Source organism: Protomyctophum bolini (assembly GCF_963924005.1).
Source record: "Protomyctophum bolini genome assembly, chromosome: 2".
In the NCBI taxonomy this organism is placed as follows: Eukaryota; Metazoa; Chordata; class Actinopteri; order Myctophiformes; family Myctophidae; genus Protomyctophum; species Protomyctophum bolini.
Genome location: NC_137863.1, coordinates 1115630 through 1141179, shown reverse-complemented (window position 1 = coordinate 1141179; position 25550 = coordinate 1115630). Strand labels below are relative to the sequence as shown.

At 44.7% G+C, this 25550-nt stretch overlaps 1 protein-coding gene across 2 annotated transcripts in view; it reads left to right on the top strand.

Moving 5' to 3' along the window:
• The window catches only part of supt16h (SPT16 homolog, facilitates chromatin remodeling subunit), a 44395-nt gene that overhangs the window by 11876 nt on the left and 6969 nt on the right, over positions 1 to 25550 (top strand). For both annotated transcript variants that reach the window (XM_080774256.1, XM_080774257.1), the window contains exons 7-20: positions 2490 to 2662; positions 3989 to 4079; positions 5026 to 5099; positions 6727 to 6839; positions 10884 to 10949; positions 11522 to 11620; positions 12138 to 12253; positions 12477 to 12630; positions 13379 to 13506; positions 14369 to 14631; positions 15936 to 16054; positions 20436 to 20674; positions 23254 to 23329; positions 25063 to 25232. In XM_080774256.1, coding sequence (XP_080630382.1) covers positions 2490 to 2662; positions 3989 to 4079; positions 5026 to 5099; positions 6727 to 6839; positions 10884 to 10949; positions 11522 to 11620; positions 12138 to 12253; positions 12477 to 12630; positions 13379 to 13506; positions 14369 to 14631; positions 15936 to 16054; positions 20436 to 20674; positions 23254 to 23329; positions 25063 to 25232 — 1881 coding nt within the window. The remainder of the gene's footprint in view (positions 1 to 2489; positions 2663 to 3988; positions 4080 to 5025; positions 5100 to 6726; positions 6840 to 10883; positions 10950 to 11521; positions 11621 to 12137; positions 12254 to 12476; positions 12631 to 13378; positions 13507 to 14368; positions 14632 to 15935; positions 16055 to 20435; positions 20675 to 23253; positions 23330 to 25062; positions 25233 to 25550) is intronic.

The window sequence follows — 25550 nt, the reverse complement described above, 5'->3', positions numbered from 1 at the left end:
CAGCCATGGGTCGGTCATTCGACGCTTTTGTAAGCGAGGTGCTAAGCAAGGGTTGTGTTGGTATATCAATCAATCCGTCCACTCCATGTGCGTGCGCACGTGCACTCTTTGCGTGCACGGCTGCACGCTGTTTCACCCACGTTTGGTTAAGTTATATCAAGTGATATTTTCATTTCATTTCATATTTATTTATTTCATTTTCAGTTATGGTTTTACATGATTATATTAATTTTACTTTGTACTTTTTACATATTCCATAGCAGAAAAGAAAAGGAACAGGAAGAAGATAAATCTTTATTTATACCTGCCCCTATCATTAAAACATCTAATTGATGCTGCTACCAACCATACATTTTATATCACCTATCATTAAAACATCTAATTGATGCTGCTACCAACCATACATTTTATATCACCTATCATTAAAACATCTAATTGATGCTGCTACCAACCATACATTTTATATCACCTATCATTAAAACATCTAATTGATGCTGCTACCAACCATACATTTTATATCACCGTGATTACATCAAATAAAAAAAGAAGGAAAACAACAAAGACAAAAGAACATAAAGCTCAACAAGAGAACAAACACAAACAACGCAGAGGGAACAAAATAACACTTATTTCTAACCTTCTAATTCATATTTCATTTTTTTCTTTTTTTTATATATATATTTTTATCGCACGATATTGTAACCCATTTTTCACCCCTGTGTCAATCATCTAATGTGATCCTGGGCTCATATATGGGGGACAAGGGGAGAGCAACGGAATTGAACTCATGCTTCCTTCATGCCTGAGTGTCCAAGTTGCTCCTTTACACCTGACAGGGGGGAGTTTCCCCTCCATCAGGCGCCCCGGCTGGCCAGGAGGAGGGGCAGTTTAGAGACCAGGATTACTGCATGTTTTTTGTGAGGGTACCTACCCGAGGGGACACGGGGAGAACATGCAAACTACACACAGAAAGGCCCTTTCGCCAACCCCGCCTTCGGGTAAACACTTTCTTAAACTGAAACACTGTTGTACAACTCTTCAACTCAAACAATTTTAACATTACAAACTTTCTAATTAACTTTAGTATTCAACGTGTCGGGGTCCTGCTGTAGCATGTCTTCTGTGCTACCAATACATGCTATCCTGTTGCGTTCGCTCCGCTGCTGACATGGAAGAGAAGAGAACTGATCAGCAACACAGGGAGGGGCGGGGCGGTGGGAGCAAAGGGACAGATCTTCAAATGAAAACCGCATTGAGCCGCGACGCGTTGTTAGCTTGTAGCTCTGCTCTTTTTGGCGAACGACACCGCCGTTCAGAAATATAAATGTAGGTATAGAACCGCGACTATAGAATGTGCACTTGCTGTAGAGACTGCTACAAATTTAATTTTACAACTCGCACGGTGATATTTTTAGTAGCAAATGCGAGCACCTAGTCGCACTGTCGACTGCTTCGGGGCCATCATCAGGTAGATCGTATGACATACCCCTAAAAATATGTAATTTCAATAAATAAATAAACTATTCGTGACACTTGAATTTAGGTGACTTAATTCACTTGATTGATTGACGTCAAAAAGGGGCAAACCCACAATGCAATACTTTGTTTTCAAGAAACGTTATAGTCAAACGTTAATTACAAAGTTAATAAAAAACCCTGCAATTCCATTTCCCCCCCACTTATTTCCCATTACAAATGCGGCTGCCTAATATGTAACTATTTTCAGCAATGGGATAATATATATATTTTTGGGTGGGTATACTACTGGATAGATCTGGTTGAGCTGGGCATTTTGATAGTGGCTCTCAAGTCTAAAAAGTGTGGGCACCCCTGATATATTTAAGCAATAAGCCACGAGAGGTCTCAGGTTAGCGGGTATTTTACACTGGCTGGGGGCGTAGGCAGATCCGACGCGCAGCGGAGGGTCTTCTACCTCCCAGCCAGTGTAAAATACCCGGTAAGCTGGGGCCTCGAGTGGCTTATTGCTTTTCTAAAACGGTTACAAACATATAGCAATATTAACCTAATAAAACGATTGAATTGAGCCAGAGCCACAACACTTCCTTGTTTTGCTCCGCAAGTTAGCCTATGTGACGGGAGAATAGCGCTTGATGTATTTACGGGGCTGCCTGGAGCCACACATTCACAGTCATATGAGCCGGGCGGTGCTTATAGACGCCCCGCACGGCAGTTGTTTGTAAAGCAATCAAGCACTCCCCTTCCCCAGTTCAGCCACAAGGCTGCAGGATGATACAAAGTGATTGAAGGAGTGGGTTATCGGTGGGATTTACACCGGTCACGTGACGGTAACCAGCCAATCAGAATGACTTATTGGGACTACCCGTTTTAGAATTAATATTATGGTGTCTCTCTCTCTCTCTCTCTCTCTCTCTCTCTCCCCAGTGATAAGAACCACATCCACTTCGGGGCCATCACCTGCTCCATGGGGATCATAATGTTATGGTCTCTCTGTCTCCCTCTATCTGCAGTGATAAGAACCACATCCACTTCGGGGCCATCACCTGCTCCATGGGGATTCGCTACAAGTCGTACTGCTCCAACCTGGTGCGGACGCTGATGGTCGACCCCCCGCAGGAAATGCAGGACAACTACAACTTCCTGCTGCAGGTGGAGGACGAGCTGCTCAAAGAGCTCAAACACGGTGGGTTACAACTTTGTCATGAGTAATACAAAAATAATAATAATACTTTTAGCTTGTTTGGCTAACGGCCGATGTAATCTACCTAAAACCGGCCTAAATCCGCACGTGCACGGTCGATCACACACACGCAGTCTTCATGTGCATCGCTGCGTAAAAAAATGCGATATTTTGGGCTTGATTAGAGCTTAATTTTTACGTAGTTATTAAAATCAACGATGATCGCTTAGCATCCCGGACGTCTGATAGTGCTGCACAGCCCAAAGCTAGTACCGGAGGTTATTGTTCCTTTAACCGGAAGTGAAAAACTGCCTCCCCCTGGCCAGCCGGGGCGCCTGATGGAGGGGAAAGGAACTGGTCGGAATAACGTGTTCCTTCCACGCGCTACGACGTCCAACCAGGGAAACTCCCCCCTGTCAGGTGTAAACGAGCAACTTGGACACTCAGGCATGAAGGAAGCATGAGTTCAAGTCCGTTGCTCTCCCCTTGTCCCCCATATATGGGGACTAGGTTGCTCTCCCCTTGTCCCCCATATATGGGGACTAGGTTGGTCTCCCCTTGTCCCCCATATATGGGGACTAGGTTGGTCTCCCCTTGTCCCCCATATATGGGGACTAGGTTGGTCTCCCCTTGTCCCCCATATATGGGGACTAGGTTGCTCTCCCCTTGTCCCCCATATATGGGGACTAGGTTGGTCTCCCCTTGTCCCCCATATATGGGGACTAGGTTGGTCTCCCCTTGTCCCCCATATATGGGGACTAGGTTGGTCTCCCCTTGTCCCCCATATATGGGGACTAGGTTGGTCTCCCCTTGTCCCCCATATATGGGGACTAGGTTGCTCTCCCCTTGTCCCCCATATATGGGGACTAGGTTGGTCTCCCCTTGTCCCCCATATATGGGGACTAGGTTGCTCTCCCCTTGTCCCCCATATATGGGGACTAGGTTGGTGGAGGGTGTGTAGAGCCCAGGATCACATTAGATGATTGACACAAGGGGGTGAAAAATGGGTTACAAAAATCGTGGGATAAAAAATATATTTTAGATAAACCGGAAGTGACATCGCCAGATTCGCTCCATTTGGATAAAATCGGCATAATGGTGACGTTACCGCCACCATCAGGCCTGGGTATAATACTATAGGATTGGCGCGTGAGAATGAGATATAGTGTGTATGTCACAGATCTTTCTATTGGCATTAAAATGACGAATTAAACATATGCATAGTGCAGGCAGAAGGCACAATCCACTGTTAATTAGGCTGACCATAAGCCAGTTAATTTTAATGACGTATATTTGTTCTGTGAACGACTCTGGTCTCTTCTGTCACAGGGGTGAAAATCTGCGACGCTTACAACGCTGCCGTGGAGTACGTTAAGAAAGAGAAGTCAGAACTGGTTTCTAAACTGACCAAAAACCTCGGGTAAGAGGAACACACACATACACACACACACACGTACACGCACACACACGACACACACACACACGACACACACGCGCACACACACACACAACGCAACACGCACACACACACACCACCTTCAATTTTGTCTCATAATGTTCATTACACTTAATCCATTTTGGGCGCTATTTTTGAAAAACCTTGAAAATGTGGCGCAAATCTTTGAATATATATTCTTTCACAGTGAACGTTTTGAACTCAAATCTTTGAATATATATTCTTTCACAGTGAACGTTTTGAACTCAAATCTTTGAATATATATTCTTTCACAGTGAACGTTTGAACTCAAATCTTTGAATATATATTCTTTCACAGTGAACGTTTTGAACTCAAATCTTTGAATATATATTCTTTCACAGTGAACGTTTTGAACTCAAATCTTTGAATATATATTCTTTCACAGTGAACGTTTTTAACTCAAATCTCTGAATATATATTCTTTCACAGTGAACGTTTTGAACTCAAATCTTTGAATATATATTCTTTCACAGTGAACGTTTGAACTCAAATCTTTGAATATATATTCATTCACAGTGAACGTTTTTAACTCAACTCTTTGAATATATATTCTTTCACAGTGAACGTTTTAACTCAAATCTTTGAATATATATTCATTCACAGTGAACGTTTGAACTCAAATCTTTGCTTCTGGGGGGGTTCCCGGAACAACATATTTTCAGATGGGGGGGTCGGAGGCCAATTTATAATTCTGGGAGTTCCTTGACATGAAATAGTTTGAGAACGACTGACATAGAAACATAGCTTTATCAGAAAACTGTCAGGATGTAGAAGACACTTTTAGAATCTGATCTCAGGTCAGAATGAAAACTGTCAGGATGTAGAAGAACATTTTTAGAATCTGATCTCAGGTCAGAATGGGTGACTTTGATTGATTTCCCTGCTGCAGGTTTGCCATGGGAATAGAGTTCAGAGAAGGATCCCTGGTGCTAAACGCTAAGAACCAGTACAAGCTGAAAAAAGGTGAGAAAACGCCACCTTTCAAACCGCCAACAAAAGGGTGCGTTCGGAACGCACTGGTGTTTGTTTATTCAGTGCACTCGGTGCGTTGTCGTTCGAAAACTGAGCCCACACTGAGAGACCCTAACCCTGAAGCTGGGTTCGTCCACTGAGCGACCCTAACCCTGAAGCTGGGGTCGTCCACTGAGCGACCCTAACCCTGAAGCTGGGGTCGTCCACTGAGCGACCCTAACCCTGAAGCTGGGGTCGTCCACTGAGCGACCCTAACCCTGAAGCTGGGGTCGTCCACTGAGAGACCCTAACCCTGAAGCTGGGGTCGTCCACTGAGAGACCCTAACCCTGAAGCTGGGGTCGTCCACTGAGAGACCCTAACCCTGAAGCTGGGGTCGTCCACTGAGCGACCCTAACCCTGAATCTGGGGTCGTCCACTGAGAGACCCTAACCCTGAAACTGGGGTCGTCCACTGAGAGACCCTAACCCTGAAACTGGGGTCGTCCACTGAGCGACCCTAACCCTGAAGCTGAAACTACTGAGTGGCCAAAATTAAACACTTTCTGGCCTCGACAGCCCATACATCCACACAGTAAAGTCCTATCTGATTGACAGCCCCATACATCCACACAGAAAAGTCCTATCTGATTGACAGCCCCATACATCCACACAGAAAAGACCTATCTGATTGACAGCCCCATACATCCACACAGAAAAGTCCTATCTGATTGACAGCCCCATACATCCACACAGAAAAGACCTATCTGATTGACAGCCCCATACATCCACACAGAAAAGTCCTATCTGATTGACAGCCCCATACATCCACACAGAAAAGTCCTATCTGATTGACAGCCCCATACATCCACACAGAAAAGACCTATCTGATTGACAGCCCCATACATCCACACAGAAAAGTCCTATCTGATTGACAGCCCCATACATCCACACAGAAAAGACCTATCTGATTGACAGCCCCATACATCCACACAGAAAAGTCCTATCTGATTGACAGCCCCATACATCCACACAGAAAGGTCCTATCTGATTGACAGCCCCATACATCCACACAGAAAAGTCCTATCTGATTGACAGCCCCATACATCCACACAGAAAAGTCCTATCTGATTGACATCCCATACATCCACACAGAAAAGTCCTATCTGATTGACAGCCCCATACATCCACACAGAAAAGTCCTATCTGATTGACAGCCCCATACATCCACACAGAAAAGTCCTATCTGATTGACAGCCCCATACATCCACACAGAAAAGTCCTATCTGATTGACAGCCCCATACATCCACACAGAAAAGACCTATCTGATTGACAGCCCCATACATCCACACAGAAAAGTCCTATCTGATTGACAGCCCCATACATCCACACAGAAAAGACCTATGTGATTGACAGCCCCATACATCCATTGCATTAAAAACGTTAAACTCACTTTGCCACACGATTTGACACTTACTCTTTGTCTGTCTGTCTGTGTCTGTGTCTGTGCGTGTGTGTCTGTGTCTCTGTCTGTGTCTGTGTCTGTGCGTGTGCGTGTGCGTGTCTGTGTCTGTGTCTCTGTCTGTGTGTGTGTGTGTGTGTCTGTGTCTGTGTCTGTGTCTGTGCGTGTGTGCGTGCCAGGCATGGTGTTGAGCATCAGCCTGGGATTCGCTGACATGGTGAACAAGGAGGGGAAGAAGGAGGAACAGAAGAAGTATGCTCTCTTTGTGGGCGACACGGTTCAGATCAACGAGGTAACGTTTATAATGCCGTACATTTAGAATGTCGAGGTATAGGACCAGTATTTAAACCGTTTATAATGCCGTACATTTAGAATGTCGAGGTGTAGGACCAGTATTTAAACCGTTTATAATGCCGTACATTTAGAATGTCGAGGTATAGGACCAGTATTTAAACCGTTTATAATGCCATACATTTAGAATGTCGAGGTATAGGACCAGTATTTAAACCGTTTATAATGCCGTACATTTAGAATGTCGAGGTGTAGGACCAGTATTTAAACCGTTTATAATGCCGTACATTTAGAATGTCGAGGTATAGGACCAGTATTTAAACCGTTCATAATGCCGTACATTTAGAATGTCGAGGTATAGGACCAGTATTTAAACGTTTATAATGCCGTACATTTAGAATGTCGAGGTATAGGACCAGTATTTAAACGTTTATAATGCCGTACATTTAGAATGTCGAGGTATAGGACCAGTATTTTAACGTTTATAATGCCGTACATTTAGAGTGTCGAGGTATAGGACCAGTATTTAACCGTTTATAATGCCGTACATTTAGAACGTCGAGGTATAGGACCAGTATTTTACCGTTTATAATGCCGTACATTTAGAACGTCGAGGTATAGGACCAGTATTTAAACCGTTCATAATGCCGTACATTTAGAATGTCGAGGTATAGGACCAGTATTTTACCGTTTATAATGCCGTACATTTAGAATGTCGAGGTATAGGACCAGTATTTAAACCGTTCATAATGCCGTACATTTAGAATGTCGAGGTATAGGACCAGTATTTAAACCGTTCATAATGCCGTACATTTAGAGTGTCGAGGTATAGGACCAGTATTTTAACGTTTATAATGCCGTACATTTAGAATGTCGAGGTATAGGACCAGTATTTAAACCGTTCATAATGCCGTACATTTAGAATGTCGAGGTATAGGACCAGTATTTAAACCGTTTATAATGCTGTACATTTAGAATGTCGAGGTATAGGACCAGTATTTAAACCGTTTATAATGCCGTACATTTAGAATGTCGAGGTAGGACCAGTATTTAAACAGTTCATAATGCCGTACATTTAGAATGTCGAGGTATAGGACCAGTATTTAAACCGTTCATAATGCCGTACATTTAGAATGTCGAGGTATAGGACCAGTATTTAAACCGTTCATAATGCCGTACATTTAGAATGTCGAGGTATAGGACCAGTATTTTAACGTTTATAATGCCGTACATTTAGAATGTCGAGGTATAGGACCAGTATTTAAACCGTTCATAATGCCGTACATTTAGAATGTCGAGGTATAGGACCAGTATTTAAACCGTTCATAATGCCGTACATTTAGAATGTCGAGGTATAGGACCAGTATTTAAACGTTTATAATGCCGTACATTTAGAATGTCGAGGTATAGGACCAGTATTTTAACCGTTTATAATGCCGTACATTTAGAATGTCGAGGTATAGGACCAGTATTTAAACGTTTATAATGCCGTACATTTAGAACGTCGAGGTATAGGACCAGTATTTAAACCGTTTATAATGCCGTACATTTAGAATGTCGAGATATAGGACCAGTATTTAAACCGTTCATAATGCCGTACATTTAGAATGTCGAGGTATAGGACCAGTATTTTAACGTTTATAATGCCGTACATTTAGAATGTCGAGGTATAGGACCAGTATTTTAACGTTTATAATGCCGTACATTTAGAATGTCGAGGTATAGGACCAGTATTTAAACGTTTATAATGCAGTACATTTAGAATGTCGAGGTATAGGACCAGTATTTAAACGTTTATAATGCCGTACATTTAGAATGTCGAGGTATAGGACCAGTATTTAAACGTTTATAATGCCGTACATTTAGAATGTCGAGGTATAGGACCAGTATTTTAACGTTTATAATGCCGTACATTTAGAACGTCGAGGTATAGGACCAGTATTTAAACCGTTCATAATGCCGTACATTTAGAATGTCGAGGTATAGGACCAGTATTTTAACGTTTATAATGCCGTACATTTAGAATGTCGAGGTATAGGACCAGTATTTAAACCGTTCATAATGCCGTACATTTAGAATGTCGAGGTAGGACCAGTATTTAAACCGTTCATAATGCCGTACATTTAGAATATCGAGGTATAGGACCAGTATTTTACCGTTTATAATGCCGTACATTTAGAATGTCGAGGTATAGGACCAGTATTTAAACCGTTTATAATGCCGTACATTTAGAATGTCGAGGTATAGGACCAGTATTTAAACCGTTTATAATGCCGTACATTTAGAATGTCGAGGTATAGGACCAGTATTTAAACCGTTTATAATGCCGTACATTTAGAACGTCGGTGACACATGGTAAATGGTGCATCCGTCTATTTTACAATTTGCATTACATTCACCCAGACCTTAACCCATTCTGAACGGGAACCCATTTTGGTGTTATCATCATGTTATGCTTTAGCTATTTAAAAATAGCAGATCTACAAGCTCATAGCGCGCCACCGAGTGGCGCGCTACGAGCTTGTAGGTCTGCTATTTTTGAAAAATCGAAGAACGACTGACATTTTGATGAATGGGTTAATCAGACCAGTGTGTGTCCAGTGGAAACCTCGTATGAATCTGATCTCAGGTCAGAATGGGTTAAACCCATTTAGGCCTGACGTCGGAATAAATAAAAATCATGACAGTTTCCTCATGTTTCCATGTCGGTGGTTCTAAATATTTCATGGTCATAAAGGACCCCCGAAATTATATGTAATCGGCCGTCGACCCCCATTCGAAAACATGTTGTTCCAGGGAAGGACCCCCCCCTCTCAGAAACACAACGATTTGAGTTAAAAACGTTGGCTCTGAGAAGAATGTAATTATATTCAAAGATTTGTACCACCTTAACCCATTCTCGGGGGGGGGGGGGGGGAGACCCCCTTTTGGTGTTAGCATTATGTTATGCTTTAGCTATTGAAAAATAGCAGATCTACAAGCTCATAGCGCGCCACCGAGTGGCGCGCTACGAGCTTGTAGGTCTGCTATTTTTTGAAAAATCGAAGAACGACTGACGTATAAAAACAAAGCTTTTTCAGAAAACTGTCAGGATGTATAGAAGACATTTTTAGAATCTGATCTCAGGTCAGAATGGGTTAATTAAAGGTATGTTCTGTTTAACCCATTCAGACCGGGAACCCATTATGGTGTTCAGCATCATGTTATGCTTTAGCTATTTAAAAATATCAGATCTACAAGCTCATAGCGCGCCACCGAGTGGCGCGCTACGAGCTTGTAGGTCTGCTATTTTTTGAAAAATCGAAGAACGACTGACATTTTTAGAATCTGATCTCAGGTCAGAATGGGTTAATCAGACCAGTGTGTGTCCATTGGAAACCTCGTATGAATCTGATCTCAGGTCAGAATGGGTTAATAAAGAGCTGGAGAGACATGGAGACGCCTGTTACTGAACACACACACACACACACACACACACACTACTATAGCAATGAGTAGTTGAGCACTATCACGATGTAGCTTGTAGATCTGCTATTTTCAATGGTTAAAGGAGAATTCCATACTTCAAGGCTTTCTTATACCTTTCTTTGTAGTCATTACGTCCCCACCAAAGAGGTCCAGGTGTTATTTTGTGCAAAAGCTCCTTATTGGCTGTTTCCCCTACCATAAGCCCTAAATGAATTGAATGGGGCTATGGGGTGTTGTGCTAATTAGCTTATTTCCATTGCTCAATATTATATATTTTTTGTATATCCTCTCTTCATAATGTAAATAATATCCCAAGCGGCACACTTTACTACTTATTTAGATGGAAATAAGCGAATTAGCATAACACCCCATAGCCCCATTCAATTCCCATTCAATGCAATGCAATTCATTGAGGGCTTATGGTAGGGGAAATGGCCAATAAGGAGTTTTTGCACAAATAACACCTGGACCTCTTTGGTGGGGACGTAACAACTACAAAGAAAGGTAAGAAAGCCTTCTAATATGGAATTCTCCTTTAATGAATTGTATTGTTTCAATGTGTGAATGTGATTGACAGGAGGAGGCGGCTACAATACTGACTCCAGTTAAAAAGAAGATCAAGAACGTGGGCATCTTTTTGAAGGTGAGATTGATTGATTGATTGATTGATTGAAATATGTATTAACAGTTTGTAGAATTACAGTACATTTCAAGCACAGACTCAATACAAAGACTGTTAACTGTGAGTGGACGACCCAATTAAGCATTACACTTGTTTACAAGAGGGTCCACCATGTTCAATTCATCAAAACATTTAGAGACGTACAAATAGACACTTCTGTTATAGTCAAAGAACAGAACAGGAATTCATCATGTAGGAAGCAAAAAGGGAAAAGAAACATATACAGTGAGGGGAAAAAGGGGGGGATTCAGATTTTATGGGGGCCAGTTTTGAATTGCAGCCGTCCGTAGGTGCCCTTTGAGAGCGGTTTTGAAGGAGTCAAGGGATTCACATGTCTTAATGACTGTTGTTAGGGCTTTCCACATTTTGGTGGCATATAGGAGCGAAAATAATTTAGTCCCTTGTTTGTGCCGAATCTGGGTTGTACATGGTTTGTACATGTTGATGAAATCTGTCTCTTCAATTTATTACTGAATATAACGTCAGTGACATTTCAGTGTTTGTCATATTTATTTTTTTCTCTCTCTCCCCAGAACGATGATGAGGAAGATGAAGAGGAGGAGGCTGATGATGCCGAGGAGCTGCTGGGGAAAGGAGCACGCAGCGCTGCCCTGCTGGCAGACAGGACCAGGGTAAGAAAAGAAACACTGCTCTGGGCTGACAGGCAGGCAAAGCACACCACGGGATGGTTATATATTTTATAATACATTAGGCTACATAAACGCTGCTGCCTGCCGCCTATCACAAGGCTTTTTATTTACATCATGGTTTTACGTTCACCATCGCTGATGAGCAGCGCTTTGTAGGCGAGGAGGGAGGCTTATTGTTCAGGAACTCCATTATATCATCATTATATGGCTCTGCATCAATGTAATAAACATTATGCGCTGTGAGCCAACGACGTGAGCCATGATGTCATAAGTTTTGCGGATTCACCGTTTTGCCTGTTTACACGGAGAAGGGATAAAACGGCGTTCTCAAAGATTTCCCCTCTGGGAGGTGGTTTCACTTTGTTGCGTTTTCACCTCATGAGAACACCGTTCTCGTCTAAACCATACTTTATTTTGCCGTTTTCTATGAACACCGTCCTCGTGTAAATAAAATAGCACCTAAGACAACAAACGGAGTAATCGATCGTCATGTGTTCAGAACGAGATGACGGCGGAGGAGAAGAGGCGGGCCCACCAGAAGGAGTTGGCCAATCAGGTGAACGAGGAGGCCAGGCGGCGACTGACGGAGCAGAAAGGAGAGCAGCAGATTCTGAAGTGAGCGATGATGTCACTGGAATGACCTCGTTAAAGGGGTCACTGTGGAATGCAGATTAAATGTCTTACATTTCCCAGATGTCTTCATAGACATGTTGGACAGCTCTGTCAACATGTAGCGTTATGTTAGACAGCTCTGTCAACGTGTAGCGTTATGTTAGACAGCTCTGTCAACGTATAGCGCTAATGTCTTATTTTCTCATCGAAACGCCCCCCCCCACAGAGCCAGGAAGTCCAACGTGTCTTATAAAAACGTGTCCCAGATGCCTCGCGAGAAGGACATCAGAGACATGAAGATCTTCATCGACAAGAAGTACGAGACGGTCGTCATGCCCGTCTTCGGCATCTCCACGCCGTTCCACATCGCCACCATCAAGGTAGGTTGTTCCACATGGCCACCCCATCAAGGTAGGTTGTTCCACATCGCCACCATCAAGGTAGGAAAATACGTTTTTCACACTTTTAGAGCATATCCGTGGTCATCATATGGGCATACCTAACGATGGATGGTCATCATATGGCATCAGTATGTCAGTAGAGAGACTATAACAGTATTCTCCTCCTCCAATAGAACGTCAGTATGTCAGTAACGGTATTCTCCTCGTCCAATAGAACATCAGTATGTCAGTAACAGTATTCTCCTCGTCCAATAGAACATCAGTATGTCGGTAACAGTATTCTCCTCGTCCAATAGAACATCAGTATGTCGGTAACAGTATTCTCCTCGTCCAATAGAACATCAGTATGTTAGTAACAGTATTCTTCTCGTCCAATAGAACATCAGTATGTCAGTAACAGTATTCTCCTCGTCCAATAGAACATCAGTATGTTAGTAACAGTATTCTTCTCTTCCAATAGAACATCAGTATGTATTCTCCTCGTCCAATAGAACATCAGTATGTCAGTAACAGTATTCTTCTCGTCCAATAGAACATCAGTATGTCAGTAACAGTATTCTCCTCGTCCAATAGAACATCAGTATGTTAGTAACAGTATTCTTCTCTTCCAATAGAACATCAGTATGTATTCTCCTCGTCCAATAGAACATCAGTATGTCAGTAACAGTATTCTCCTCCTCCAATAGAACATCAGTATGTCAGTAACAGTATTCTTCTCGTCCAATAGAACATCAGTATGTCGGTAGAGGGCGACTACACATACCTGAGGATAAACTTCTACGTTCCCGGCAGCTCTCTGGGACGCCACGAGGGGAACATCTTCCCCAACCCGGACGCTACCTTCGTCAAAGAAATGTAAGAAAAAAATCACACCTGTGTGAACCGAGTGGTGCAACTCCCCTCTCTCTCTCTCTCTCTCTCTCTCTCTCTCTGCTCCGTCAGATTAGCTTTATTATGGATATCAATCCGCGTCGCTGAGAACTATTTTTTCATTATTATTTTGGCTCGGCCTTTCCTTCTTTAGCGAACCTAGACAGTTCATTATTATTTTGGCTCGGCCAAGAAGTCAGAAGTTGGATTTGCATCCAGCAGGTGGCAGCCATGTCACATACTTCTCTCGTTCCAATTTCACGCATGCGAACACCACTCGTGCTCATGATACGGACATTCCTGGTTGTAGGAGTGGTTGCACCACTCAAAAATATATATAATAAATATACCCTTGAATATAAGATTTCGAGCGGGGCCTTGATGCCGTCGTATAATGGCTGATTCTACACTCGCTGAAAATAGCCGATCTACAAGCTCATGACGTGTTGCGGCTGTGACGCGTGGTGAGCTTGTAGATCTGCTAGTTTCAGCATGAAACCGATAGTAAAAAGGACTTCTCTTTTTACTTGTACTGGATCTCTCGTCCACTACAGTCCCTTCCTGACATTGTAGTCTAGTTTGTCCCTTCCTGACATTGTAGTCTAGTTTGTGTTTTTTGACGAAATTGTCAGTATATTTAGTTTTAGTCGTCATAGCTTAGTTTTTTCTCTTTAGTTTTCACTCTCTCTCTCTCTCTCTCTCTCTCTCTCTCTTTCAATTCAATTCAACAGGCTTTATTGGCATGACGTTTTACAAGTGTTGCCAAAGCACAATCACAGATATGACAAACAACAACAGAACATGTCTCTCTCTCTCTCTCTCTCTCTTCCCTCTCCCCTCGTCCCAGAACGTACCGAGCGTCCAATCAGAAGGCCCAGGGCGACACGTCGATTCCCGCCACCAACCTGCAGAACGCGTTCCGCATCATCAAGGAGGTGCAGAAGCGCTACAAGACCCGCGAGGCGGAGGAGAAGGAGAAGGAGGGCATCGTCAAGCAGGACTCGCTGGTCATCAACCTGAACCGCAGCAACCCCAAACTCAAGGACCTCTACATCAGGCCCAACATCGCCCAGAAGAGGATGCAGGGCTCCCTGGAGGCGCACACCAACGGTGAGGGACTTATAGGGCCCTGAGGAGGAGGGCTTAGGGCTCCCTGGAGGCGCACACCAACGGTGAGGGACCGGGAGGGCTTTAGGGCCCTGAGGAGGAGGGCTTAGGGCCCTGAGGAGGAGGGCTTAGGGCTCCCTGGAGGCGCACACCAACGGTGAGGGACAGGGAGGGCTTTAGGGCCCTGAGGAGGAGGGCTTAGGGCTCTGAGGAGCGGGGACAGGGAGGGCTTAGGGCTCCCTGGAGGCGCACACCAACGGTGAGGGAACAGGGAGGGCTTTAGGGCCCTGAGGAGGAGGGCTTAGGGCTCTGAGGAGCGGGGACAGGGAGGGCTTAGGGCTCCCTGGAGGCGCACACCAACGGTGAGGGACCGGGAGGGCTTTAGGGCCCTGAGGAGGAGGGCTTAGGGCTCCCTGGAGGCGCACACCAACGGTGAGGGACAGGGAGGGCTTTAGGGCTCTGAGGAGGAGGGCTTAGGGCAAACCACCGCCACCGCTCCAGCCCTTCTCTCTGTTTTTTACTCACCTCACCACCGGAGCGGTGGTCACCTCACCACCGGAGCGGTGGTCACCTCACCACCGAGAATCCAGACCATGAATGAGCCTTTAGGGGTGTGTCCAGGGTTGGTTAACTTGTGTCCATAGTTAGTTTAGTTGCTGCGAGAGTGACGTCTAGCCAACACCAACCAGAGCATGTGAGCGGAGCGGCCGATAATTCCGCTCTTCGCTCTCGACGGCTTTTGTTACGCTCGCTCCGCGCTCACTTCAAAATCCCTCCGCTCCGCTCCCGCTCGCGCTCACATGCTCTGTTGTAGCCCATCGTCATGTGTCCAAATCCAAAAGAACACATATGTAAACTGTCGACACGCCATGAGCGGTGCATTGGTGATTTGTATGTCTATTCTCATGGACAGTCCGTGAAGCAGATTACGCGTATGGGGCTGGGCTTGAGTCTGAGAGCAGGCCCCGGCGCCAGGATGGAATGACTGAGAGGGCATTGAGATTTTTGAGGGGGCACAAAGGCAAAGAGGTTGATTTAATGGCGCAAACATCCCCTTTACCCCCTCGTGGTGCCCGGCCTGCTTGAGAGGCAATGATTGATGTAAACTGCTCGGTACGCGGGGACAAGGTGGACATCCTCTCATGTGTCTCTGTGTCTGTCTCCAGGGTTCAGGTTCACCTCGGTACGCGGGGACAAGGTGGACATCCTCTCATGTGTCTCTGTGTCTGTCTCCAGGGTTCAGGTTCACCTCGGTACGCGGGGACAAGGTGGACATCCTCTCATGTGTCTCTGTGTCTCTCCTCCAGGGTTCAGGTTCACCTCGGTACGCGGGGACAAGGTGGACATCCTCTACAACAACATCAAACACTCCATCTTCCAGCCGTGTGACGGCGAGATGATCATCGTTCTGCACTTCCACCTCAAGGTTAGGCGTTACGGATGTTATTAACCCATTCTGACCGGGCACCCATTTTGGTGTTAGCATCATGTTATGCTTTACCTATTGAAAAATAGCAGATCTACAAGCTCATATCGCGCCACCGAGTGGCGCGATACGAGCTTGTAGGTCTGCTATTTTTGAAAAATTCGAAGAACGACTGACATTTTTAGAATCTGATCTCAGGTCAGAATGGGTTCATCAGACCAGTGTGTGTCCAGTGGAAACCTCGTATGAATCTGATCTCAGGTCAGAATGGGTTAAAACAGTTTGACGGCTGCTAATTGTTTAATCCAGGGTACGATGCGTGCTTACTACGACATTCCCAACCTTTTGTTTTATGTGTTTAATCCACCGTATTGTAATTATTAAAAAGAAACTCCGTCTTTGCCGCGGAGCTGGAGACAGGATGGTTTCGTTTTGATGACGAAACCGGAAATCAACACATGCTGTGTTGGGCTGCTAGGGCTTCTGGGAAATTGAGGCCAATGCAAATGAGCGGGGTACAACAACGCCTCATGGAGGAGGGTCTTGTGGGGTCGGTCAAGATGGCGGGTGGTGCGATCGGTTCATAACAAACGGAGGAACCTTTTTTTCGCCGGATTTTCACGGATCAAAAGCCCAAATAATTCAGCGTATGCTCTAAAGGTAATAAAACAATCTCGGCAGCGTAGAATATTTGATTAAAATGCGGGTTACGTGTTTTATGGAGTCAAACTGTTAAAGGGACACTTCACCCTTTTTGCAAAAGAATATATGTTAATGACGTTTAGGAGCTTTAGAACACTTTCCTGGGCTACATGTTGTCTCAGGCTGCGTCCGAAATCATTCCCTATGCCCCATATAGTGCACTACTTTGAGGTTCCGCCATTTTGTTATAGTGTCCGAATATGTAGTGAGCATTTTTGCACCCTAACGTAGTGGACTGAAGTATCCCATAATGCACCGGGAATTGTAGGGAGCATCCGATGGTCACTACAAAAACACAGCGAAGCAAATCTGCCCCATAATGCATTGCGCAAGCTCGCTCTTGAGCGCACATGCATGCGTTTGCGCACGTGCGCTGCTTCTGCATGCATGCGCTCATTGCGCTCCAACTCAGAAGAGGCAGAAGTTGAACCAGCGAAAGAAATCAACACAAATGTACTTTTTAAACTTTCGTTTTCCCCTCTTTTCTTCCCTGGCGGATCTCGAAGCTACAGATCTCGAGACAAATGATCTGTGCATTTATTTGAAATTGTTTTATTTTATTTATAATAAATCTACTCATTTGCAATAGTATTACTAATCTGATTCATTGTATCACCCAGGCCCAGCGCATGACGTTAGGAGAGGAATCAGTTGCTTGCTGTAGAATATATTTGTGAGATTCTTTATCACAAACGTAGGCTAAATACATGCATGTGAGACACATATTAATTGTGTCCGAACATATGTTTTATTAATATTCATTCATTCCTGCCATGAAAAAATATGCTATCTAACATTATTTCATTGAATTGCGATAAATGCATTAAAACGTCATTGTGTAGGCAGTCATTTATTGGACTGCTGTTTCTGTTAACACCAAACGTCCGTATTGTGAGCAGAGCTTGTAGATCGGCTACTTTTGGTAATTCTTTACCAAAAGTACCCAAGTAAAAGTATACAAGCTCACAACACGGACGTCGCGCGTTGCTTATAGATCGGCTATTTTTGCCGTATCCCCCCGGCCCCCGCCCCAGGATTAGCGGGGGTTCATGTGGTTAAGATTCAATCATGCTGCTGATATTTTCATATATTGTCAAGGTTGTGCACTGTTTTCATATTGCTGGATAATGGATATAGCCTAATATTAATTTATTGATAACAATGGGCCTATGATTTTAAAATAACCTTTTTATCATAGATATATAGGCCTGCAAACATATTTTCATTAACCTATTTTTTCGATATATGATATATATGATATATATGATATATGATATATATATGATATATACCGGTATGATATATATATATGATATATGATATATAGGCCTGCAAACATATTTTCATTAACCTATTTTTTCTTTATTCATTCATGAATTTAAAAATAACTTTACAAACTGTCCTTGCAGGGAGGTGACAGCCTGCAGTCACTTATTTGATACAGTCTGTTCCTAGCGGAAATTCAGCAGCAGCGTTTTGATTGGTTTCTTGTAGTCAGTTGATTCTTCATATCCAAATGAGTGAAACGGCCGGGATGATTTGTTTATTTTTCAAACAGTTCTTAACTTCTTTATGAGGCGATCTGAAAAAACCTAATGGGGATTTCATGCAAATAAAAAGTACATGAACCCGCGGAACTACAGCGCCCTCTATCGATATTGACGTCAGAGTCGGTGCTCCCCATACAGGGAGTATTGTCCCAAATCATCACTATAGAGTCCACTAGAGTCTGGATCCCCATACAGGGAGTATTGTCCCAAATCATCACTATAGAGTCCACTAGAGTCTGGATCCCCATACAGGGAGTATTGTCCCAAATCATCACTATAGAGTCCACTAGAGTCTGGATCCCCATACAGGGAGTATTGTCCCAAATCATCACTATAGAGTCCACTAGAGTCTGGATCCCCATACAGGGAGTATTGTCCCAAATCATCACTATAGAGTCCACTAGAGTCTGGATCCCCATACAGGGAGTATTGTCCCAAATCATCACTATAGAGTCCACTAGAGTCTGGATCCCCATACAGGGAGTATTGTCCCAAATCATCACTATAGAGTCCACTAGAGTCTGGATCCCCATACAGGGAGTATTGTCCCAAATCATCACTATAGAGTCCACTAGAGTCTGGATCCCCATACAGGGAGTATTGTCCCAAATCATCACTATAGAGTCCACTAGAGTCTGGATCCCCATACAGGGAGTATTGTCCCAAATCATCACTATAGAGTCCACTAGAGTCTGGATCCCCATACAGGGAGTATTGTCCCAAATCATCACTATAGAGTCCACTAGAGTCTGGATCCCCATACAGGGAGTATTGTCCCAAATCATCACTATAGAGTCCACTAGAGTCTGGATCCCCATACAGGGAGTATTGTCCCAAATCATCACTATAGAGTCCACTAGAGTCTGGATCCCCATACAGGGAGTATTGTCCCAAATCATCACTATAGAGTCCACTAGAGTCTGGATCCCCATACAGGGAGTATTGTCCCAAATCATCACTATAGAGTCCACTAGAGTCTGGATCCCCATACAGGGAGTATTGTCCCAAATCATCACTATAGAGTCCACTAGAGTCTGGATCCCCATACAGGGAGTATTGTCCCAAATCATCACTATAGAGTCCACTAGAGTCTGGATCCCCATACAGGGAGTATTGTCCCAAATCATCACTATAGAGTCCACTAGAGTCTGGATCCCCATACAGGGAGTATTGTCCCAAATCATCACTATAGAGTCCACTAGAGTCTGGATCCCCATACAGGGAGTATTGTCCCAAATCATCACTATAGAGTCCACTAGAGTCTGGATCCCCATACAGGGAGTATTGTCCCAAATCATCACTATAGAGTCCACTAGAGTCTGGATCCCCGTATGGGGGATAGGGAGTAGGGAACAACCCTAGCAATTCGGACGCAGCCTCAGTAAGACAGCTCTCCCCCTATCCACAAGGAGGAGCAGTGCACCAAATAATTGTGGGAATGGTAGTCCAGGAAGGAAGTGAGCCCAGTGTCCATGACATCAGAGACACTGGGCTCACTGCTACAATCTAAAATATCTAAAACCACATATTACACACATAAATACCCCCAGGAAAGTGATCTAAAGCTTCTAAACGTCATTAACATATATTCTTTTGCAAAAAGGGTGAAGTGGAACAACATATTTGGGGTCGGCGACCAATTGCATATCATTTTTGGGTTTTTTGACATGAAATATTGAGAACCACTGAACATTTAGATTTAGAAGTAACTTTTTTAATTTCGATGTCATTAAATGGGTTAAACTAAGTTCTCCCTATGCTTCGGTCCCACCCTATGAACCTCAGACATAACTTAACTAAACTAAATGCCCTCCACCTGGGGGAGTTTGGACAGTAAATGGTATTACTCAACCACAACCACACTATATGAACTTTTGTCATTTATTTAATTTACAGCAGAATTTACAGCAGATCTACAAGCTCGTAGCGCGCCACTCGGTGGCGCGCTACGAGCTTGTAGGTCTGCTGTTTTAGAAAAATCGAAAGAACGACTGACATAGAAACATAGCTTTATCAGAAAGCTGTCAGGATGTAGAAGAACATTTTTAGAATCTGATCTCGGGTCATCAAAATGGGTTAAAACGGTCAATATTCTCTTCAAATGTTGTTGTTTTTTTTTTTTCAACCAGAACGCCATCATGTTCGGCAAGAAGCGCCACACGGACGTCCAGTTCTACACGGAGGTGGGCGAGATCACCACCGACCTGGGGAAGCACCAACACATGCACGACCGAGACGACCTCTACGCTGAGCAGATGGAGAGGGAGATGAGGCACAAGCTGAAGAGCGCCTTCAAGAACTTCATCGAGAAGGTGGAGACGCTGACCAAGGAGGAGCTGGAGTTCGAGGTTCCCTTCAGAGACCTGGGGTGAGTTTGAGGTCTTCTTCAGAGACCTGGGGTGAGTTTGAGGTCTTCTTCGGAGACCTGGGGTGAGTTTGAGGTCTTCTTCAGAGACCTGGGGTGAGTTTGAGGTCTTCTTCAGAGACCTGGGGTGAGTTTGAGGTCTTCTTCAGAGACCTGGGGTGAGTTTGAGGTTCCCTTCAGAGACCTGGGGTGAGTTTGAGGTCTTCTTCGGAGACCTGGGGTGAGTTTGAGGTCTTCTTCAGAGACCTGGGGTGAGTTTGAGGTCTTCTTCAGAGACCTGGGGTGAGTTTGAGGTCTTCTTCGGAGACCTGGGGTGAGTTTGAGGTCTTCTTCAGAGACCTGGGGTGAGTTTGAGGTCTTCTTCGGAGACCTGGGGTGAGTTTGAGGTCTTCTTCAGAGACCTGGGGTGAGTTTGAGGTCTTCTTCAGAGACCTGGGGTGAGTTTGATTTCCCCCTGTGAGGCTGAGCTGCCACTACTAAATGTTTTAAAAAATAAAAATAATTATCCCACGATTTTGTAACCCATTTTTCACCCCTGTGTCAATCATCTATTCTGGCCGCTACACACCCTCCAACCTGGGGAGAGCAACGGACTTGAACTCATGCTTCCTTCATGCCTGAGTGTCCAAGTTGCTCCTTTTACACCTGACAGGGGGGAGTTTCCCTGGTTGGACGTTTTTTTGATTGATTGAAATATTTAATAACAGTTTGTAGAATTACAGTACATTTTAAGCACAAACTCAATACAGAGACATGTTAACTGTGAGTGGACGACCCAATTAAGCATTACACTTGTTTACAACAGGGTCCACATTGTTCAATTCATCAAAACATATAGAGACATACAAATAGACACTTCTATGTAGTTAAAGAACAGAACAGGAATTCATCATATATAAGCAAAAAAGGAAAAGATACATATACAGTGAGGGGAAAAAGGGAGGAATCAGATTTTACAGAGGCCAGTTTCGAATTGCAGCCATCCGTAGGTGCCCTTTGAGAGCGGTTTTGAAGGAGTCAAGGGATTCACATGTCTTAATGACTGTTGGTAGGGCGTTCCACATTTTGGTGGCATAGGAGCGAAAAGAATTTAGTCGCTTGTTTGTGCCGAATCTGGGTTGTACATGGTTTGATTGAGTTTGATTTCTCCCTGTGAGGCTGAGCTGCCACTACTAAATGTTTAAAAATATATATATATATATCCCACGATTTTGTAACCCATTTTTCACCCCTGTGTCAATCATCTAATGTGATCCTGGGCTCTACACACCCTCCACCAACCTAGTCCCCATATATGGGGGACAAGGGGAGAGCAACCTAGTCCCCATATATGGGGGACAAGGGGAGAGCAACCTAGTCCCCATATATGGGGGACAAGGGGAGAGCAACGGACTTGAACTCATGCTTCCTTCATGCCTGAGTGTCCAAGTTGCTCCTTTACACCTGACAGGGGGGAGTTTCCCTGGTTGGACGTTGTTTTGATTGATTGAAATATTTATTAACAGTTTGTAGAATTACAGTACATTTCAAGCACAAACTCAATACAGAGACTGTTAACTGTGAGTGGACGACCCAATTAAGCATTACACTTGTTTACAACAGGGTCCACATTGTTCAATTCATCAAAACATTTAGAGACATACAAATAGACACTTCTATATATAGTTAAAGAACAGAACAGGAATTCATCATAAAGGAAGCAAAAAGGGAAAGGATACATATACAGTGAGGGGAAAAGGGGGGGGGCGGTGGGGGGGATTCAGATTTTAAAGAGGCCAGTTTCGAATTGCAGCCACGTAGCGCGTGGAAGGAACACGTTATTCCAACCAGTTCCTTTCCCCTCCCATCAGGCGCCCCGGCTGGCCAGGGGGAGGCAGTATAGAGACCAGTTCCTTTCCCCTCCATCAGGCGCCCCGGCTGGCCAGGGGGAGGCAGTATAGAGACCAGTTCCTTTCCCCTCCATCAGGCGCCCCGGCTGGCCAGGGGGAGGCAGTATAGAGACCAGTTCCTTTCCCCTCCATCAGGCGCCCCGGCTGGCCAGGGGGAGGCAGTATAGAGACCAGTTCCTTTCCCCTCCATCAGGCGCCCCGGCTGGCCAGGGGGAGGCAGTATAGAGACCAGTTCCTTTCCCCTCCATCAGGCGCCCCGGCTGGCCAGGGGGAGGCAGTATAGAGACCAGTTCCTTTCCCCTCCATCAGGCGCCTCGGCTGGTCAGGGGGAGGCAGTATAGAGACCATTTCCTTTCCCCTCCATCAGGCGCCCCGGCTGGCCAGGCGGAGGCAGTATAGAGAGCAGTTCCTTTCCCCTCCATCAGGCGCCCCCGGCTGGCCAGGGGGAGGCAGTATAGAGACCAGTTCCTTTCCCCTCCATCAGGCGCCCCGGCTGGCCAGGGGGAGGCAGTATAGAGACCAGTTCCTTTCCCCTCCATCTGGTGCCCCGGCTGGCCAGGGGGAGGCCGTTTTTACTAAATGTTTGAAGTTCATTTTGAGCCTGACGGTCCTGATGAGAAGAGTCGGATTATAAAACAAACAACATCCTTCTTGGAAGGTTTTGACCGATGTGTGTTTTGTGTGTTTTTTCAGTTTCCAGGGCGCTCCGTACAGAAGTACCTGTCTGCTCCAGCCCACGTCCAGTTCGCTGGTCAACACCACAGAATGGGTGAGTCTTAGTGCTGGTCAACACCACAGAATAGGTGAGTCTTAGTGGTGGTCAACACCACAGAATGGGTGAGTCTTAGTGCTGGTCAACACCACAGAATAGGTGAGTCTTAGTGGCGTCAAACAATATCCATACAATAATCAATTTTAACAATAACGATGCGACCACATCGACGCGCTCGCGTGGGTGTGTCTGGATCGGTCAAAATGTCGTCCGCATCGGACGTTGGTTCGATCCTAAAGTTGTGAATCGATATAATTCAACTAACTGCGGGGGAAAAACACAGATGTACAAGCCCAAAGACACAAAACACAGATGTACAAGCCCAAAGCGCTGTGCATCGCGACGGGTAGATGACTTGTAGATCGATCTGTTACTTCCAGCGCAGGACGGGCGCATGCTTATGACGCTATCATCATCATCATACTATAATTCTAACAATGTCTGAGTGTCTGTCTGTGTGTGTCAGAAACACCGCCATAGCTCCTCATTGCCTGCACCAATCACTCCCACTTTTCACACAGGCATTGACCATATGAATATGGAGGTCTTAACGGAGCCCTTTTTTTGATTTGACACATTAATGATTATTAGTGAATTTATTAGTGAATTAAAAACGCACCAGGCGCAGTACCCCCCACGGGTACACAATATCTCACCCCCCCACAATATCTCACATCGGGTAAGGGCTAGTAACTATAACTATGCATCAGCAGCGTCAGCGACAGTCGCAACACACGAGCAGCATAAAACCACTCGTCGTCAGACGAGATGCACGCGCAGATACGACACAACTTTATTGCACAAATCTGTGCTTTGATCCACGCTTCCATAGCCTTTTAACCCGTTGTCTCCGATGGACCGTATCGTTGCGTCTGCCCGTGTTTTAATGGCACAAATCTTTGAATATATATATATATTATTTCAGAGCGAACGTTTTTCTTTTTTTTTTCTTCGACGTCAGGCCTAAATGGCATAATCATGTAGAACATTTTGGAATGATAAAAACCTAAGTGTCGGACTGGTCTCATGTAAGGAATGATGTATGTCTGAGCGGTAGTGTAGTGTAGGTCTGCTATTTTTGAAAAATCGAGGAATGTAGCTTTTTCAGAAAACTGTCAGGATGTAGAAGAACCTTTCACCTTTCATGACATGAAATGCAGCTCAAAGTGCTTTACAGAAAAATGGAGAATAAAAGAAAAGCAAGGCAACAACATTAAAAACAAGCAGTAATGCAATACAGTGAGGACATGAATAACAAAAATAAAAAATAAAAGATCAATTAAAAGCAATGTTGTAGAAGTGGGTCTTGAGCTGAGCTTTAAAAATGTCTACAGAGGCTGCCTGTCGAAGGTACAGTGGGAGTTTGTTCAATGCCGACGGCCCCTAGAAGCAAAAAGCTGCTTCCCCGTATTTTTTTGTTGCCATTTTTTTTGGCAAAGCGAGCAGGCCAGCAGTGGAAGACCTTAGGGGGCGGTTTGGGACATATTTAGGCAGGCAGTCATGTAGGTAGGAAGGTGCGAGACCATTGAGAGCTTTATACACAAGTGAAATAATTTTAAAATCAATCCTAAAAACAACCGGAAGCCAGTGCAGTGATGCCAAAACTGGAGTAATATGTTCTCTCATGAAGACATGTATAGAGTCTGATCTCAGGTCAGAATGGGTTGATTTTCTTGACTAAATGTTCTCCCCCCTGTGTCCCCCTCTCCCCCCCCTCCCTCCCCCCTCAGCCCCCGTTCGTGGTCACCCTGGACGAGGTGGAGCTGGTGCACTTTGAGCGGGTCCAGTTCCACCTGAAGAACTTCGACGTGGTCATCGTCTACAAGGACTACAACAAGAAGGTCACCATGATCAACGCCGTGCCCGTCAACTCCCTGGACCCCATCAAGGAGTGGCTGAAGTGAGTATCCCGGGGCAAGTTCAGGTTCTGTTCTGGTTCTCCGTCCGGTCCCAAGAGGTCCTGTTCAGGTTCCCCGTCCGGTCCATTGTCCATTTGCAGACCACGGGGGGCAGCGGTGGCCAAACGGTTTGCGGAGCGGTCTTGATACCGGAAGGTCGCTATAGATCTGCTATTTTTCAACATAGCTAAAGGTTTAGGTTTAGGTTTATTTATTTAGCATGTAGTACAAAAAATTGACGATAACATATCAAAGAAACAAAAATACAATGCAAGGAAGGGAAGAAACCAGAAGGCTTATATGGAATCCTTTCCTGTAGG